Source organism: Cololabis saira, chromosome 1 (assembly GCF_033807715.1).
Source record: "Cololabis saira isolate AMF1-May2022 chromosome 1, fColSai1.1, whole genome shotgun sequence".
Taxonomy (NCBI): domain Eukaryota; kingdom Metazoa; phylum Chordata; class Actinopteri; order Beloniformes; family Belonidae; genus Cololabis; species Cololabis saira.
In genome coordinates, this window is record NC_084587.1 from 21,193,953 (window position 1) to 21,212,722 (window position 18,770).

General features: G+C 39.4%; 1 protein-coding gene across 5 annotated transcripts in view; it reads left to right on the plus strand.

Annotated features, from left to right (window-relative positions):
• The window catches only part of cntln (centlein, centrosomal protein), a 185,678-nt gene that overhangs the window by 135,431 nt on the left and 31,477 nt on the right, over window positions 1–18,770 (plus strand). For all 5 annotated transcript variants that reach the window (XM_061717759.1, XM_061717752.1, XM_061717744.1 and 2 more), the window contains 7 exons: window positions 2,982–3,082; window positions 6,421–6,518; window positions 7,381–7,910; window positions 11,743–11,824; window positions 13,226–13,307; window positions 13,688–13,959; window positions 18,210–18,401. In XM_061717759.1, coding sequence (XP_061573743.1) covers window positions 2,982–3,082; window positions 6,421–6,518; window positions 7,381–7,910; window positions 11,743–11,824; window positions 13,226–13,307; window positions 13,688–13,959; window positions 18,210–18,401 — 1,357 coding nt within the window. The remainder of the gene's footprint in view (window positions 1–2,981; window positions 3,083–6,420; window positions 6,519–7,380; window positions 7,911–11,742; window positions 11,825–13,225; window positions 13,308–13,687; window positions 13,960–18,209; window positions 18,402–18,770) is intronic.

The window sequence follows — 18,770 nt, forward strand, 5'->3', positions numbered from 1 at the left end:
TTTTTCTCAAAGCGCTTCCGCGAGGGAGCCACGGTGAGAGCCCCCGACAACACACATTCGGCGCACTGCGTCATTGGGCGCGCGGCACATTTTGGAAAAAAAAAAATAAGACGTTTATATGTGCCTAATGGTTGTGAAAATACGTAAGAACAAATCAAAGAGTGGGTGTGCCATAATTTTCTTCAGTTGAAGCAGTTTTTGTACCAAAAAAATAAGAATGTTTAAGAGTTAGCACACAGATTCAGTTATTACCCATATACAAACTACTGAGGCCCAAAATCTTGTTGTAGTCATGGATTCAGAGCTGAACCTTCCGAACCACGCATTGAGACAATTACAAAGTTGGCCTTCTATCACCCGAAGAACATCTTCAGGATCAAAGGACTAATTTCTCAGCAGGATCTTGAAAAACTCATCCAATGCGTTTATCTTCAGTCGACTTGATTACTGCAACAATGTCTTCACAGACTGTTTAAAAGGTCAATCAGACAGCTACAGCTAATCCAGAATGCTGCTGCCCGGGTTCTCACTAGAACTAAGAAAGTGGACCACATCACTCCAGTTCTGAGATCCTTACCCTGGTTCCCTGTATCTCAGAGAATATACTTTAAAATACGTCTGTTAGTTTATAACACACTGAATGGTTAAGGACTAAAATACATCAGAGACTTATCAACTGTATTAGCATCCAGATCCCCTAGGTCTTCCGGTTCAGGTCTGTTATATGTCCCCAGAATCAGAACAAATCATGGAATAGCAGCATTCAGTTTTTATGCTAGGCAGAAAACTGCAGGAAGGCTGACAACCTAAGTTCCTTTAAGTCGAGGTTTAAAACTAATTTGTTTACAGCTGCCTTTGACTGAATTATTTAAACCATTCTGAATTGAAATGAAAACAATGTTAATTTCAGTACCAAAACTCTAGCTTAAGTCAAACTTTTCTTTAACATGCCTTGCACGGTAACTCATAATTATTTTTTTTTCTCTTTATTTTTCACATTTAATTATGTAAAGCACCTTGAATTGTCTTGCTGAAATGCATTATACAAATTAATTTGCCTTGTCACCAATTTTTTGTGTCCTTTGTTGATTTGACCCAGAATAGAAGCCCTGTATAACATCAGTATGACTCACTTACAGTACCGGTAGTTTAAATACAAATCAACTGTAAATTGTTATTTCCGTATTTGTTAAATTAACTAATGAGTCATTGTTCTGATAACAGCTTTGGCTTTTTTTCTGAATGCAGCGGGTTAAAGAATTTTCTGTCCCCTCCGTGCTCATCCATGAAACGGGGGTCTCAGCCCAATGGACTCCATTTGAAATCTTTGAAATCTTTTTTCCATGTGGGAACATATGCTTATGCTCCAAAAAACCTGAAATGTTTTCCACAAGAACTTTGGTTTAGCATCAATACTATCAGCATAAAAGGCATGAAGGAGAAACATGAGATGGAAAAGGCTCCCTCTGCATACAGCATATTTCAGCTTATTGGTCTCATTAACAACCTTGACACATAAAGCAGTGCTGGTGCCTCATCGACTTGAGTTCATTTATGGAGGAAAATCTATAGAGAAGCGACACATATCCATCTGCTTCCTCAACCCCCAGGGGAGGGGCATTTTTGTGCTTATTTAAGCTGCAGTCGGCCATTAGACCACGTCTTTGGACTATGGATAAATTGCAAATTACCTCCTGACACAGTGCTATAGCAATAACTCTTATGTTTTTTGGGGTGCATGTACAGAAAGAATGTCTTGGTTGATTTAACAATGTCGACTGTTCGAATCAGACTCTAGTATAAGCTTATTTCCAATGTCCTCATCATATTTAACTATGGAAACAACTGACTTTTTGCTGCTCAAGTGCTACCATGGCTTAAAGAATTCAGTCAAAAGGAAGACTTACCTTTTGTAATGAAGTTAGCTGAGGGGTAGTTGAAGCTGGATTCTCATGTTTTTCCCTGACTCTGTGGAGCAGAGGGGAGGGAAATTAGGTGTGTGTTTCAGGTGTGGATGTCTCAGTGGGTTTGTGTGTATCCTCAGTAGACTACAGTTGGGGTCCTAATAATAACTTGAAAGTGCAAAGTCTAGAGCATGGATCCACATAATTAGCCTTTAGCAGGAATCAAGCTAATTGCAGAGGGGTAATTGGGCACACTTTATGGCCTGTTTGTCTAAGATACACACAAACACAGACCTTACTTTTCTACGTTGCCGTTTCATCCGACTTGTCACTTTGATTTCAAGATGAATAATTTTCAAGAATCATTTTAATTAGTTGATTTCTTTACCACCTTGACTTTTAGATAGGAAAGCCAGGGCATAAAAATGAAATGTGTACTACAGTTTTAACAAAAATAGATTCTACAGTGGAAACCTGATTAAAATTCTTGAAGTTTAAAAAATATAGAAACATAGATGAACCCATTCAGTGTTGTGCTATCTATCTAGATGACCTTAACATTTTTGCTTTTAACTAACATAGAACACTTTAATTAAAATTATTTTGTCAACAGGTTTCATGAAAGTCAATGTTTTAATTTCTTTATATCTGTTCTGAACTGTTTAATAGTTAAGCAAGGTACTTTTTTGGGACAGTTGGAAAAATCTTTCATGGCTTTAGCCCCTGATTGTCTACAAGACTGTTAATGAAACCATGAATGCAGATATGTGTGCAGAGTGTAGCAGCTATGGATAGATGTTTTTGATAACTGTTGATCATTTGTTTTAATAGTGAAGGGTGTTATTGTTGAGCAAATGCCAACACATTGGAATGAAGTAGATTTTATCTCTAAATGGGATTGTATTGTACCAATGAAAATCAATGAATCAAAACACACTCTTTCTGCATTATCTGTTAGCCATCATACTTTCTAAGCAGTCAACATCTGTAAGATACTAGTTATGATTTCACCAGTAAAGAAGAATAGAGTTGATGCAACAGGGGTGTGAAGCAAAGTTCTCATGTTTGTGCCTGCAGAGCTGGCCTGGAAGAGGAGCTGGACGTTCTGCGAGTCCAGAGCGCGATGGACCGGGCCACAGTGAAGGAGCTCCACATGTGTCTTGAAAATGAACACCAAGGTGAATCCCTTTTTACTTTATGTGGAGCTTTGTGGGACACGTGGCTTAAAAATAACCAAAGTATAGTACTTGAAAATTAATATTGATATTTTTTCCTCATTTTCTTTTAGTTTTGAAATTGGCTTTATACTTTTAGCCTTTTTTTTTTTTTTTTAACCTTTTCTTACAATAATAGAGAAACCAGATATTAAAGTGAGTGTCTTCTGAGTCCCCGTATTTTCTTTGGGATCAATAAAGTATTTGTCTGTCTGTCTGTCTGTCTACTAAATCTGTACGATTATTTTCTGATTCTCTACATTGTTAACCAGTGATCTTGTAACACAGCAGAGTAAAACGTGTGAAAGGTTCCCCTCTAATAGTGGAAGAGAATGCATAATGCTCTATTCTTCGTGGCAGCACCTTACCCCTCTGGGATGTGTGTATTAATGAGCAGAATTAATGACACTCCCCCCAGTGGAATTAACAGAACAACTCAATTAGGACATGATCAACTCCTGGCAGATTGATTGGGCCATCGAATAGAGTTCATCTTGTCTGCATACATCATTCACAGTATTAAAAAGCACATCCCTTTTAACCCAACTGCACCATTTTCAGATGCTGACCATATTAACCAGTGCTTTTAATTAAAATACTTCAATAGGAAGTCAGTTACACAATATGTTCATTTTCTTCACGTTTATTGATGGTGGCTGTTGGAGAGCTGAGCGGGTGCTTTGAAGAATTGCAGTAATTGAAATATTGAATTCCCTTTTATTGATGCCTTGCCAGGAATTCTTGGAAATAAACTCCCAGAAATGTGCATACTAACTCTTGCATCTATTGTGTGACAAGTAATAATTCAGTGTAAGTGTTATGTAAGAGTGTTTTAATTTTTTTTGTATTGTGTTATCATATGTAAATCAATGTCTGGATTCCATTGGGTAAAAAGGAAAAAAAAGAATAAATCTGCCTCCTTTGAAGGTAAACAGTACTGTTACATTCTCAGCCTCACGGAAGCAGTGTATGCTTTATATGATCACAGGATTGGGAAATAATTGGGCAGCAGCAGCATAACATATCTATGACAAGCACAAAATAAAATATAAAAATATAAAAAAGGTATAAAAGTACTATTTAAAAATGTCTATACATATTTACATCATATATATTAAGTGTAAGTGTGCAGCAGAGATTAAGAGCAATGTAAAAATGAATAAATTAAAGTGAGTTATTGTACAAGGTTATGGCATGAAGTAGGAAAGTAGGAAAAGATTTCTTGTATCCGTCCGGTCGACAGCGGGAATGTCACAGTCTTCTGGAGAAAGTGCTCCGCTGTCTGTTCAGTACGAGGGGGATGGGGTGGTCCATGATGGACGACTTCTTCTCCACCACGTCTCAAAGTTCTCCAGCCAGAGACCGATCACAAAGCCAGCTTTCCTGATGAACTTGTTTAGTCTTTGGGTGTCTGGCTCTGATGCTGCTCCCCCGACAGACAGGTGCGAAAAAGATGATGTATGAGACAACAGACTGATAGAAGATCTCAAACATCTTGTTGCATACATTGAAGGATCTGAGCTTCCTCAGAAGGTGGGGTCTGTTCATTCCTTTCCTGAACACAGATTCTGTATTGGATCTCCAGTCCAGTTCGTTGTCAATCACGACACCCAGGTACCTGTAGTCCTCAGCCACCTCCACCTCCTCTCCCCTGATCTGTAAAGGCGTCTTCTTCCTCCTGAAGTCGACCACCATGTCTCTGGTCTTGCTGACATTTAGCCTTAGGTGGTTCAGTTCAGTCCAGTCCATATCATTTTGGTAAAAGGTTAAAAATATGGTTTAGAATACGATTGTAGAGCACAAATACTAAGTCTGCAATGAAAAGATGACAACTGTTACAACATGTTGGAAAAAAATCTTAAGGGTTTGGCTAGAAAAAGTCAGTTTAGCCATTTTCACACCTTTTGACTTTGACCAAAACCTACGAGGAGCCAGGAGGTAGTAAAGTCAACATTATTAAGAGAAGACTGTGAACGGCCACAGCGTTTACTCCTTGGGTACCCTTGTGACCTGATCAAAAGGATGTACGGTTGAACAGCTCACATCAAGATCACACTAACGAAAGACAGCAGATGAAAGGAACAGGGCCTTTGAGCTGCATCCTATGAGGAGACAGGGGAGGGACGTTAATGTATGCGCCAGTGCCAGAGCCTCCTTCAGTGACTAGGGAGCCACCACGTCTTCTTATCAAGGTAGTGCTGAGGTGCCAACTCCCATGCCACCAGCAGTGGAGCTGGATAATTGTCTCTCAACCTGGTTATGTACCCAGTGAACACAGCAGCCCTCCTGTCCTATTTGGTGCTGTGTGTGATTGAATGTGACAAGTAAGGAAGACAAAAGGGCAGGCTAATTCATTGTAACAAACTTCCTTGGGCAAGGTGTCAATGCAAAGCAAAGGAGCAGCAGCCCTTTACAGCACCACCCTCGGTCGTTCTACTTTCTCCTTCTATGGCCTCTTCCCCCCCAGCTCAATCTCCATAAGATTAACTGACCTGAGGAGTCAAGGTCCTGAATATTTGATTTTTCCAGCCTCATTGTACAAATGATTTTGTATCTTCTTGTCATGAATGTTTAACAAAAAAGATTGAGAGGCAGAAAGTTATACGTTGTTTTTTTTTCTTTTTGCCCTTTGCGAATATGTGAAAAAAGAAAGAACCTTCCTCTTTGGCAGATAGATATAATTCGTCAGCGACACAAAATCTTGTAAGATTGTATCTTTTTTCATAAACGTATGCAATAAATCCCTGAGCACTTGCATACATTTTGTTGTTATTATAAAGCATAAATCATATGTTTGACAATGCCATTATTGAACTTCCTAGAATAAAGCAGCATGTTTGTCTGTGGAGATTAGATGTCCCTTGGGGAAACGCAGTGGACTACAAAGCAGTGCAGCCTGGGGCTATGTGTGCACCAGGGAGACGAGCACTTCTCTCAGATTGTTTAAGATCCCCAGGGAGGGGTTGCACATAGGATGTACTAGTGTGCGCTTTTTAACACTATTTTCCTATGCACTTCCAAAGAAAAATACTTTTATTTTAATTAAAATAAAATTGGTCTGTATTTGATGAGAGTTTATAAACTGGGGTGAGTTTTAACTCTGAGAAATTTCCGGTCTCATGAAAACAGCATTACCAGTTTGATTGACAAAAAAAGAACAAAGAAACTAGAATTCACAAGAGAAATTAGACCTTACTAATGTTAATTGATTTAATGTACCTTTTTTTATCATTATTGTATTGATTGAACAGCCTGAATTTGACACAGTGTGTCACAATAATGAGCTTTGTTCCTCTTTGCAGAATTGCTTCACAAAGTGGCAGCGGAGCACCAGGTCAAAAGCAGCACGCCGAAAAAGCCTTCTCTTTCTTTAGGCCGACTGGTGCAGTCATTTAAAAAGGTACAGTACTATACCATTACTAAGTATTCTTTGTCATTACCAATAAAAGATACCAGACAGAGCCATCTCAACCAATATGTCTTTTTTGTGCTCCTTGTAAGAAAAAATGTAAGTGTTCTTGTTTTTATTCAAATCAACTGTGACTCATAGCTTTATAAAAAGATTTAAAAAAAAAAGAAGGAAATCTGTAAATAGATTCATGCTGTTACTTGGTTGCACTTTCTTTTAAATGCCTGCTTGGATGAGTTCATGTGTTTAACTCAGACCCCACCCCCTACTCCAAAATAAAGAATAAAAATACAATTATTTCATGACTGTGAATCTTCAGGACTAGGAATACCCATCTAATTTTGTTTGAAAGGTACCAGGCTTCACCAGCAGGCAGTGTGAGAACCAAATAGAAGGGAAAAATTGCCTGGAGGCACAAACCCAGCAGGCAGCCCCTGTTCTCTTAAACAGTTTCCACCAAAGATCTAACAAAAAGACTAAGTGCTCCTGGTTGCTGTCTAGTTAAAGGTGATCAGGGTAAGAGGGTGCCAGTCAAATGTCCGTAGCCTTATCCCCACCCTTCTCCAGCATATAAAGTGTAATTACACACTTGGGGAAATATCCGTAAAGAGGAAAACCAGTGTGTTCACGCTATTTCACAGGTTAAACTGGGAACTGGCCTTTCTTGTGGAATTGTTCGGGAATACTGAAGCGGAACAAAAACGGAGGCGGACCCAGAATTAACATGTTTTTGCTGTTTTCACTAAAGCAGCATTTTTGGAAGTTTGAAAATTGATGTTGGAAAAATAAATAGATATTGAGGGAGGGGAGATGCTATTTTGTACCACTGAGGCCTCATATTTGATACTTTCAGATTGAGCAGCTGGAGCAGAGGATGATGTCCCTGGAGGAACAGAAAGAGAGGCTGAGAGAAGAAAAAGAGCAGTTACTTGAGGCCAACGAAGACTTGGCCCACAACTGCCGCAGACTCCAAGCCTCCATGGATCATCAGCAAAGGCAGGAAGCTGTTCGAGAAGAGGCAGCTCGTGCCGAGGCCCTGGCCAAGGAGGAGCAACATTGCAGTGAGATCATGGCCCTAAAAGCCCAACTGGCCTCATCTCAAAAAGAGATTACCAAGCTTCATCATCAGTTCCTCAAGCTGAGACAGGAACTGGGAATTCTCAGAGCAGCCAGGGACTTCTACAGAAATCATGCAACACGACCAACATTGGCAGCTGGGATTACGAACAACATCAGCAGCAAGGTCAAATTCAAGACAATTAGGCACAGAGGTCTTCTTCGTCACTGCAGCCACCAAACAGCCAACCCCAATGAAGCTATCAGCTGGCAAGGTCGGTGCCCCAGCCCCACTAAGGACGAGTGGGAGGACATGAGTGTAGAAAGGTAATGATGCACAAGCATACACACAGATGCACTTTTTCTCTCTTCGTCCTCCTCGTTATTTATATTTTGGGGAGGGGGGTAGAGTGGAGCGAATGGACTGGCAAAAATGAGGGGGCATGCAGTATCGAGGGGACAATGTGCATATGTAAAACGTAAGCAAATGGCTGATTGAATTCCATTGTCTGTCTAGTTGGTATTCAGGAGCCAAAGGAAGAATGCGAACAAGAATGATAGAGAGAATGAGAGAGGAGGGGGAAATCTTCTGTCAGATCTTTTGAAATATCCTGGGACGCCTTGCTTGGAGCTTATTGACTGAAATTTGCATGCAAAATTAGCCACCTCTCTACACAAAGTTGAACCAATGCCAGAAAAGCCCAGGGATAAGGGGTCCACCAAAGCCTTGATACCTTCCAGTGATGCCATTTTCATGCACTAGTCACGCTGCCCCGAAATTGACAGTTTGGCAGTTTGATTTAATTTACTGGTTCTTTGCATATTTACTAACCCCCCCTGACAGCGCTAAGGATTCCCTTGCAAGGCCTAACCACCCCCAACTCTCTCCCACACACACACACACAACCATATATGGTTTGAATCTTACCCCACACCTTGTGTGTAGTTATGTTGGGTATCTTGTGGCATGTCAATTCACAAATGCATGTGTGTGTGTGCGCCATTCGCATTTCCTCCAGCCACCCCTTAACCACCTCCCCATACACACATACACATCCTCTCCATCCCTCTCTGCTCTCTCCTCTCCTTGCCTTAATTTGGTTGGATAAATTTTGAATGACCCAACTCGGATTGGTACCAGATGTCTACAAGCTGTTTAAGACACTCTAAATTAAGAAACATTGACAGTAATTATTTCATGTATGTTTTATGCAAAAAAGCCACTAAGCCAATGGCTATTGAGTGATGGTTGGTTGATTTCAAAAACACGTTGATATTTACTCCCCTTTTTCCTTTCTCTCCCTGTATGCCTTCCTCTATCTTTTCTCTTTACCTCAGTCTTGCTTACTCACCATCTTTCACCAACTAATTCATCACACTGTAATCCACCCCAACTCTATCCGCATGAGGCCATTTAGCAGGGACCGGGTGCAGCGATGCCCTGCTTTCCTAATGTCTCTCTATGTGGCTAATAAGCAGCAGTCTAATAAACGCTTTACCTGAGAGGAGGATCTAAGCGGATTTGTGAAGAAGGGGTGTAAACTGAGATGTTGTCTTATTTAAGACACCTGTCTGCTGATTTGCTACTGTAAAGCCCTCTGTGTTTCTTATCTTTCAGGGCTTCTCTTCACAAATGTGTTGTTGTATGCTCCCAGTAATACAGTATTTTTGCCTAAGAAACTTGGGCCTAAAGAGTGCCAAATAAAGATGTCAGGCCACTGGCAAGACTTACATTTCCCCCCTTAATTATCCTCACTGCTTCCTGCTACCCCTCTTTTTCTTTTTCTTTTTAAGCTGCTAGAGGCATCTTACCATTTCGAGTACATCAGCAGTGTTGCTTCTGAGTATGACAGAATGAGAACAGGTGACTATCTTCTTCAGATATGAGATATATATATATATATATATATATATATATATATATACATATATATATACATATATATATATATACATATATATATATATACATATATATATATATATATATATATATATATATATATATATATATATATATATATATATATATATATATATATATATATATATATATATACACACATATATATATACACACATATATATATATATACACACATATATATATATATATATATATATATATATATATATATATATATATATATATATATATATATATATATATATACATACATACATACATACATACATACATACATACATACATACATACATACATACATACATACATACATACATACATACATATGGGCTGGGAATTGATTCAAATGTGAAGAATCAATTTGATTCCGATTCTTAAGATTCAGAATCGATTATCACGATTCGATCCGATACAATATCGATTTGGGTTAGTGTTATTAAAAATATTTTAATTAATACTAGTATTAAACTTGATGCAATGTTCATTGTTTGATAGTTTCACACCACGAGTGAATGAAATAACGCAACTACTGGGATTAAAGTTCACCGGGCGAAAATGTAATAATGAAAAAATTATCTTTAGATATACGAATCGATTTTTAGGAATTAATATGAGAAACGATTTACAATCAGAGAGTATTGATTTTTTTTCAACACAGGCCTAATATGCATATATATGTGTATATATATATATATATATATATATATATATATATATATATATATATACCGTATATATATATATATATATATATATATTTATACCATGGTCTCTGTGGATACTCGATTCTGATTGGCTGGCAGGTGTAGGTTATCACTTATGAATGCAGCGGATGATCATTCAAATGATTATTTAGAGGTAAAGCCCTTATGTAATGCAGAGTAGTATTTATAGCACAACTACATCATATTCATTAGGAAGAAAACAGCTGGAAACTAGATTTTGTTGACTTTAGATTGACTAGCTATGTCACATCCAGCGCTGCCAAAGACGTGGAAATGCACAAAAAGCATTTCCATTTCACTTTTGCGATAAAGTGGATTATCGAATCACCCGAAAAACCACCTGGAAAAGGTTTTTGGGATATTTGGGAGTTTTTTCAAATTAGAGCTGTTTCCATTACAGGATTTCTTTTTCAATAATTTGGTTTTGTGCGTATCTAGGGGGAATGGACACGTGACTAGTATTGACTATGTTAAAGCACCTCTAGAGGAGTTTTACAAGTCTATTGTACGGTTCGTGTTGCTCTTTTTATTGATCTTCCTCATGTTCACTGCAAACAAAAAAAGAAACTCAGACTGAGAAGAGTTTTTGTATGTATGTGATGCAAACTACAAGCATGTAAATATTAATCGTGAGATTAAATCAGAGTTGCATTCATAACAGTGTGCATATACAGTATGTTCTCACTAGCTCAGAGAGGGTAGTTTTAATCCAATGAATGTACCCTTGGACTCAGTGATGGTGATTAGTAATCCTCAGCAAGCTCCTGTGCTCCCAGCCAGACTGGCTTTAACCCTAACTAGCCCCAAGTCATGTAATGTTCCAGTTAGATCCTCTCTCTGTGGTCTTTACCTCTGCCGCTTCTTCCAGGCCCCACCTTAATAAACCCACCAGCGTAAATGTCACTGGCTTCCACCTTCACGTCAAAGGTCACTGTCAATAAACCTGTGTGTGTGTGTGTGTGTGTGTGTGTGTGTGTGTGTGTGTGTGTGTGTGTGTGTGTGTGTGTGTGTGTGTGTGTGTGTGTGTGTGTGTGTGTGTGTGTGTGTGTGTGTGTGTGTGTGTGTGTGTGTGTGTGTGTGTGTGTGTGTGTGTGTGTGTGTGTGTGTGTGTGTGTGTGTGTGTGTGTCTCAAGAAGCCCTTACCGTGTGTCCATCAGATGCAACTTTGCGTGGCTCTGCTCAGCCGTGCCTCTCACACATGTCTGTCACACACAGAAGGCTAATGAAGGCCACAGCCACTCTCATACATGTTGATGCATTCACTACCAGCATCAGACACTGCAGCTTTTGACTTAATTTACACCCACATTTACACTTCCAGCTCAGAAATTGGATGGGACATTGATTTTCTGTTGGAAGGAGGAGGGCGAAATGCACATATTTTTGCTTGATGTCAACTAAATCAACCATAAAAGGTAAATTGGATTTTTGTCCAAGGGTGGTACTTTCACAACCAGGGTTGTAGGTTCAACTTCTGGTGTGTAATAAACTTCACCTTTCTGTGCAGTGACAGCGGTGAGGAGTACCAGGATGAACTCCACAGGGTGCCGTCTGGGACAGAACGTTACAAGCAACACACGAACAGGAAGGTGGGTTTGCCCTCATTAGATTTTTGCTTGATTTTGTTGAAAAAACTTCTCCAGTTAGATGTGAGTGTTGGAGGTAGTATGTATTCACTACTTACTATCGACGCAAACGTGATGGATTATTTAAGTTTATGTGAATAATAATAAATTAAATAATTTAAAAATGCATACAGGTTTCATACCATGCTGTTACAAGGCTATTCACATCCACATGGTTGCCATCTAAACTGAATCCTGTTTGATATTTGTTCTAAACTATATTTTACACACTAATATTGTGTCCCTCCTTAGTCTTTATAATATTATGAATATAATGTCATATTATTATATATAAAATTATACATAATGTTTTGTTTTAGTGTAATTTGCAGAATATATTACTGTGTTAGAATGGGCATTTTCAGGTGTTGTACACCAGTTTTGATCATCAAGAGGATTAATAAATATTGACAGTAATTGCTGCTGCGATGTGAATGGTTTGCATATAACATTCTAAGGGTATCTGTAAGTATGAAATCAATACCCCCGGACCCCTGCCCTTGTCCACATCCAACCAATTCACAGCAGGACGCGGCAGGAGTAAAGCTGAGGGAGAAAGGTCCTTAAAGATGAGAGATGATGAGGGGAAAGACAGAAACCTTTTAAAGATGCTTGGTCTTTTTCTCCTCTCCTCTCTTTATTTGGAATGAGTTGAGCAAGGTAGAAAGAGAAGAAGGAGAAGAAGAAGAAGAAGAAGAAGAGAGGGTTGTTGTTGTGCATACCTGGGAGCTGTCAGGACTCTTTTCTCAGATCCTGCTTTAGTTTCCTCTTTCCAGATCCGCTAAATATGCCCATCATCTCCTCTTGGGCTCCTCACTGTGACAGCCCAAGCCCCTCACAACGTGTTATGTCACAAACCAAAGGGTTCATCTCCCCTCTCTTCTCTGCATGTGTGATCAAACCTGGCACTGATCAAATCCTACCTGACTGCCATACAAAGGATTTAGGCAGAGAGGAAAGGGGGGGGGGTGGCGTATGATTGGAAGGGGTGTCTTTGATGTCACTACAAACGATAATGCAGTAGGGAGGTGTCACACACACACACTTGCATGAACTTATAGACTCACGCTCGTCATACTGTGGGAGTGAATCAGGCCTCTCAGACAGTGATTGAACAAAGGCGGCATTTGCAACCATCTGTCAGAAGGAATATTCACCCCGAAAGTTATTCAAGTTGGAGTCGACTGAACATGCTCAGGTGAATTATTTAAGCACAGGGTTATTTGTCATGTCAGGTTAAGCTGAGCACACTCTGTGATCACTGTGCCATTGTGAGCCACATCTCAGGAAGCACAACATGCAAACTGTTGTGTTATATTAAACAGCTGCTTCTCATCATATTGCCTGACTTTTCTGTTCTCTCAGTCCTACAGGTGTTCACCGATCTCAAAGTTACAAGCACCGTCGGCAGACTGTAACAGAAAACAACCTGATGTTCTGGCCCAAGGTAGCATACGTTTTCCTTTTTCTTATCCTTGCTAAACTACAAAAATCTAATCAACTATTAATTGAAGCAGATAGAACACTCAATGTATTTGCATGCTGTCGATCAGAAACAAGTTTTTGAGAAGTTAACAAGCTTTTTTTTTTTTTCCCCTTTTCAAAGCTTGACACTCCTGAATTGGTTATAAATGGAAAATGTTAATCATTCTAGTTGTTAAATATATCACAGGTTACACTTGTGAATACAGACATTTTTACATATGCCGGTTAACTCCCAGCTGGAAAATTCTAAACAGGGATTTTTGAGGTTGTTTTATTATTTTTTTAACTTTTTTTTTATAACATGTCAACTCTGAGGGTGCTGCATGTACTTCCTCCCGTTAGATGATAAACAGCGTGAGCCCTGGGAGCTTGGGACAAGAGGAGAAAGAAAGAGGTGGAGGAGGAAGAGGAGGCTGATGAAGACCCAGCGCTGCTCCTCCTCCACATCTCTGCAGCAGCGCAACGAGTCTCTACAGCGTCACATCGACATCCTGCAAAGTGCTAAGAAAGATGCTATGCTCTCAGCCGAAGAGCTGCGAAGGGCCAATGAGACGATCGCAGCACAGCTGAACACTCTCACTGAGAAACTCGGCAGCAGCAAGCAGCTTACACAGGTAACGGGGGAATAACAGGTCGACAAGTGAAAGGAAGGAATTTCTTTCTTTTTTTTTTTTCTTTTTTGTGAGTTTATTTTGTATTTTCCTGGGGCTGAAAATGCAGCAGTAGCATGCCCTTATCATGCTTAATAAGTAAGCTGACAGGTCTTCTGTCATCTTTGGGGGTTTGAAACACAGAGCAGAAGAAAAGAGCGGGATCTCTCACTTCCCTTCTCCACCTGACTCGGCCATTGTTTGCTTCAGCAAGCCAGTTGTCCATAACAATCTGTGTCGCCAGCAGTTACATTCCTCCTAATGTGCTACTGTCTTCACACACACACACACACACACACACACACACACACACACACACACACACAAGGTAATTTTGCCACACAACTATTTAGTTATTTAGTGTCTACATCCAGGTAGGAAACTGCAGGACATGGTATGGATTATGAATAAAAGAGCAGTGACTCCAGTCCCTAAACTGTATCTTTCCTGTCAAGGCCTCCCCAAAAACATCAACATTTGTGCACATATTCGCATACGCTTACATCAACATTTTGACAGATACAGTCATTAACCTGATGGGCAGGAGACATCTTTTGGTGAATCCAGACACGGCTGTAGCCAGCAAAAACCCCACCGGACGCATGATTAGCTGCATGCTTTTGTTTGTATATTTACTCTGCGAAAAAGTACAGATGCAGTATTGTGGTCTTGTACACACGGGTCACAGTGCATCTTTCATAGTGTTGCTACCGAGAAAGTTGTCCTCGTGTACCCACCAGGCATCTGATTGCTGAAACCCAACGAGACCTTAGACTTGAACACAGCAGGCACATGTGTACACACACAGACACGCTCACTGTTGATGGAGTCAGTGGACAGAGAGGGAATTGTTGTCTTCCTCTTTGTTTCCTCTTTCCTCCTGCAGTATTAATGCCACTCCGCTAGAGAAAGTTGGAGCTGGCTGGTCAGAGCTTGCCCTCTCTGGAAAGGGCAAGAGGTGATGGACTTTGGACTTGTTCCAGCCGGTCCTGGCCAACTCTCTAACTAAAACTCTCTGCTTGTAATTGGCTTAGGACAGCCTCCACAGGGGCCATCATGTGAGAGGTAGCATGGCAATTTCGCAGAGACTTGTTTGTGTTGCCCTGTCTCCTGATCTTTCAGCCATTCTGTCCTTTTTTTGCCTCCTTCCTTGCCTCCCTCCTTCAATAAGTCATGCATTGTTGTTTATTTTTACAATTCTTTTTCTCCCCTTTCCTCTTCTATATGTATGAGTTAGAATGTATTATGTAATTATCAGCACAAGTGCTTTTATCAGTAATTACTTAAATACTATGTTTGCCTCCTTACATTTCTAACAAGTGAGAAGAAGATATCTGCAGTGGTATGGTGTCATGTTTTTGCCCTGCTGGACTCTGGCCTTCCCTTAGCAGCCAAAGTATGTTTGCAGCTTACTGACGCTTCAATTGTACCTTTGACATCACTTTTCAATTTCTATATATTTCTTTGTTTGCAGCAAAAGGCATAAAGACTAATTCTTTTGTTTTCACTTTCTTATTATTTTCCTAACTGTAATGAAAGCAATAATGGCTTTCGACCAGAAAAAGAAAAAAATAACGTTTTTTGAAGTGGCTTGAAAACATTTTATATGAACTTCTTTTATTGCTATAATATGTTAACACTTCTGCTACGGTTTTGATTAAATTTGCATACCTAAGTTACTTTCAAAATTACACTTTCTGTCAGGTTCTGTCACAATGTTAAAATATCTGGGAAAGTCTTTTCTGATGTAAACTTTTCTGAAAGAAGAAATCAAGCTTCCCCCATGTGACTCTTAGAACAAGAAAATACATCTTTACCCATTTTCACATGTGAAAACTGGAATGACTAGTACTACATTTCTCACATGGTTTAGATCTATGGGTTTTTCTCTTCAGTAAGGGAATAGTTTTATTTACTGTAAAGCCTGTTTCCTTGATTTAGCTGGTTTTCTTGTTTTTAATCAGTGGATCTGTGAATTCGGTGTTATGATGGACAGTGACGAAAACCAGAAAAATGAGACCCAGGTTGTTACGAGCTATTTATCCCTTAAAGTGACATAAGAAGCTTAAAAAAATAGGTGGCAGATGAAGCATGCTCTCCTGTTCCAGTCAAGTGTAACTGTTGGCAAAATGTGTTAGTCATGCATATCATCCAAACACAGGATCATTTGGCAGCATGGATTATCTTCTTCACTCTGTCATAATTCCACATCCACTCCGACATCACCTCCCAAATTTACCAGCCTTCTCTCTGTAAGCGCAGACTGTCCTGCCCTCCCCTAACATTTAAGTGGCTGGGATTATCACAGGATTATAGAGGTGGAATTTACATAATCCTAAAGAAAAAGGTCCAGATATTGTTATTTGTAAGATATAAAATTCTGCTCAACAGATATACTTCATTGTTGTTGAGGAATTTGTGCAATAAGACATTTCACTAGGTTTTCCCAATACATTTTCTATTTGGTTAATATATACATTTAGTAATGGTTTGTGTGTGCCTGTGTTTGCTTATTTATCCTAATAATGATAGCTCGTAATGGCATCTGTGAAGCCAGAAAGAGAGAGTGCTGATCTCTCTTCCCTCCTAATGACCAGTATTTCAGTCCACGGCAGTGTCTCACCAGGTCTGAAAATGGCCTGTGAAATCAAAGCATGTCTTCCAGGAAGTGTCATCAATGCCTCTCTTAATTCCTGCAGTGCTGCCACTAATGCTATAGCCCCAGTCTTCATTGTCTACTCCTTCCTAGCTCTCTCCTGCCATCCCTGGGGATGTGGCATGTGTGTCTTCAGCAGAGCAGAGGAAACCTAAAACAAGAGGGATTCTATTAAAAGGTGTCAGCCAGCAACCAGATATCAATAACCTCCATGTATGCAGAGCATAGAGCAAACCCCTGGGAGTCTGTGGTTTCACTTGGGTGTGTGTGCACAGGCCCTGTGTGTTTTCTTGCATTTACTCGGTGTGCAGCATTTATTTCCATGTATCATGTCTCCTATTTGCACCATTAAGCATTCTCGGTGTTTAATGTGATACCAGATCGGCTAATTCTTGCAGTGTTTAGCCAAAGTCACTAAAAAACAAAAAAAGAAGGAAAAAAGATAAGGTCTCCTCACCCACCCCACTGCCAACAAAAGAAAAAGGGAGAGAGAGAGGGAGAAAGACGCTTTTTTATAACCAAGTGTGTTTATCCTGGATGTTATCTTTTGAAACACTGATACACTGCACATTTCACAGTGGCATGAAAAAGTATGTGTTTTCTGCATTAACATGCCATCAGATGCATACCGGTCTTCATCCAGGTCACAACAATATGCTTCAGCCTATGAAATTACAACATCTCATGTTTCTTGAGTACATACTAAATATTCACACTGATGGATGGGAAAGGCATGTGAACTCTTACACTAATTACTAAAACAAAAGCTAATTAGGGTCAGTCGTTTGCAGACCTGGATTCTAATTAATAAAAGGAGATTGGAGTTGTGGTTCAGAGCTATTATGAATGATAAAAGACATTCAAAAATGTTAAGTTAATAGTTCATAAGAAGCATCTGCTTATTCATCTGTATTAGGCAAGGCAAGTTTATTTGTATAGCACAATTTAACTCAAGGTAATTCAGAGTGCTTTACATCAACATTAAAAGCAGCAAGACAGTTAAACAGTAAATAACAAATAAAACAAAATAAAATGATAAGAAAAGAGGTCAAATAATAAAAAGCACAAGTTGTTAAAAAGTAAGGGCAGTCGAGTACAGCAGGTAAGTATTTCATTTAAGAGTGCGCTTTAGTAAACAGTAATGTTTTTAGCCCTTATTTAAAGGAGTTGACAGATTGAGCAGACCTCAGACCACCGTATTAACCCAACCACTCTCTAAAATCTGAATTACCTCTGTTACAAATTTATATCAGTATACATGATTTTTTTGTACTGATTTAGTTTTACACACTCCAATTCTCCAAAATTCTAACTATATACAACGTAATATGATATGCATCTCTCATTTATCTCATCTGGCAAATTAGTTCATGAGTTGTGTATGCCAGCTTTTGCAGCAACACATGATGTGCCCTCTACCTTTCCAGCCTGTAACACAAACACTGTATATGTTTCCGTGGTTTGTCGAGGGTAGACAAAACTTTTTGTTTTAGTTGTGTTATCAGCAGCAGTGGTCCAGCTCACCTATCACCTATCCTATCTGTCGGTCAATCTGCAGAAGCTGACCTCTGACCTTGCTGGTGTGGAGCAGCAGAAAAAAGTTTTGGAGATGGAGCTAGAGCAGTGGAAGCGGATTACCTTCCCCCCGCAAACGGCACCAGTGAACACAGAGTGTTCCTGCCAGGGCCGAGCCACACCTGCACCAGCTAACCTAGAGGGTGAGGTCAAACAACTTCAAGCCAAACTTAAGGTTAGTATTCACAGGCTTACAGAAATGTACTCATAACTAGGTTTTTTTTGTGCATATCATATAAGATAAACCTCTTCAAAGGATTGTAGATTTAAAAACTGGTCATTATCTAATTTGTGTCTTATGCAGCTTGAGTGGATAATGCAATGAGAAAACCATTTGCTCCTGAAGAAATGGTGCAAAATATATCACCGTGTGTAAACAATAACAACCCAAATTAGAGAAGAAACTTAGAATGGTATGGAAAATACAAATAAAACATTAAACACGTGATTCTTACATTCACTTTTAATTTTATTTATTTGCAGACAATATGAACCCGATATACGTTGTGTTTTTAACTGTAGCACTTCTTGGAGAGTTAAACGA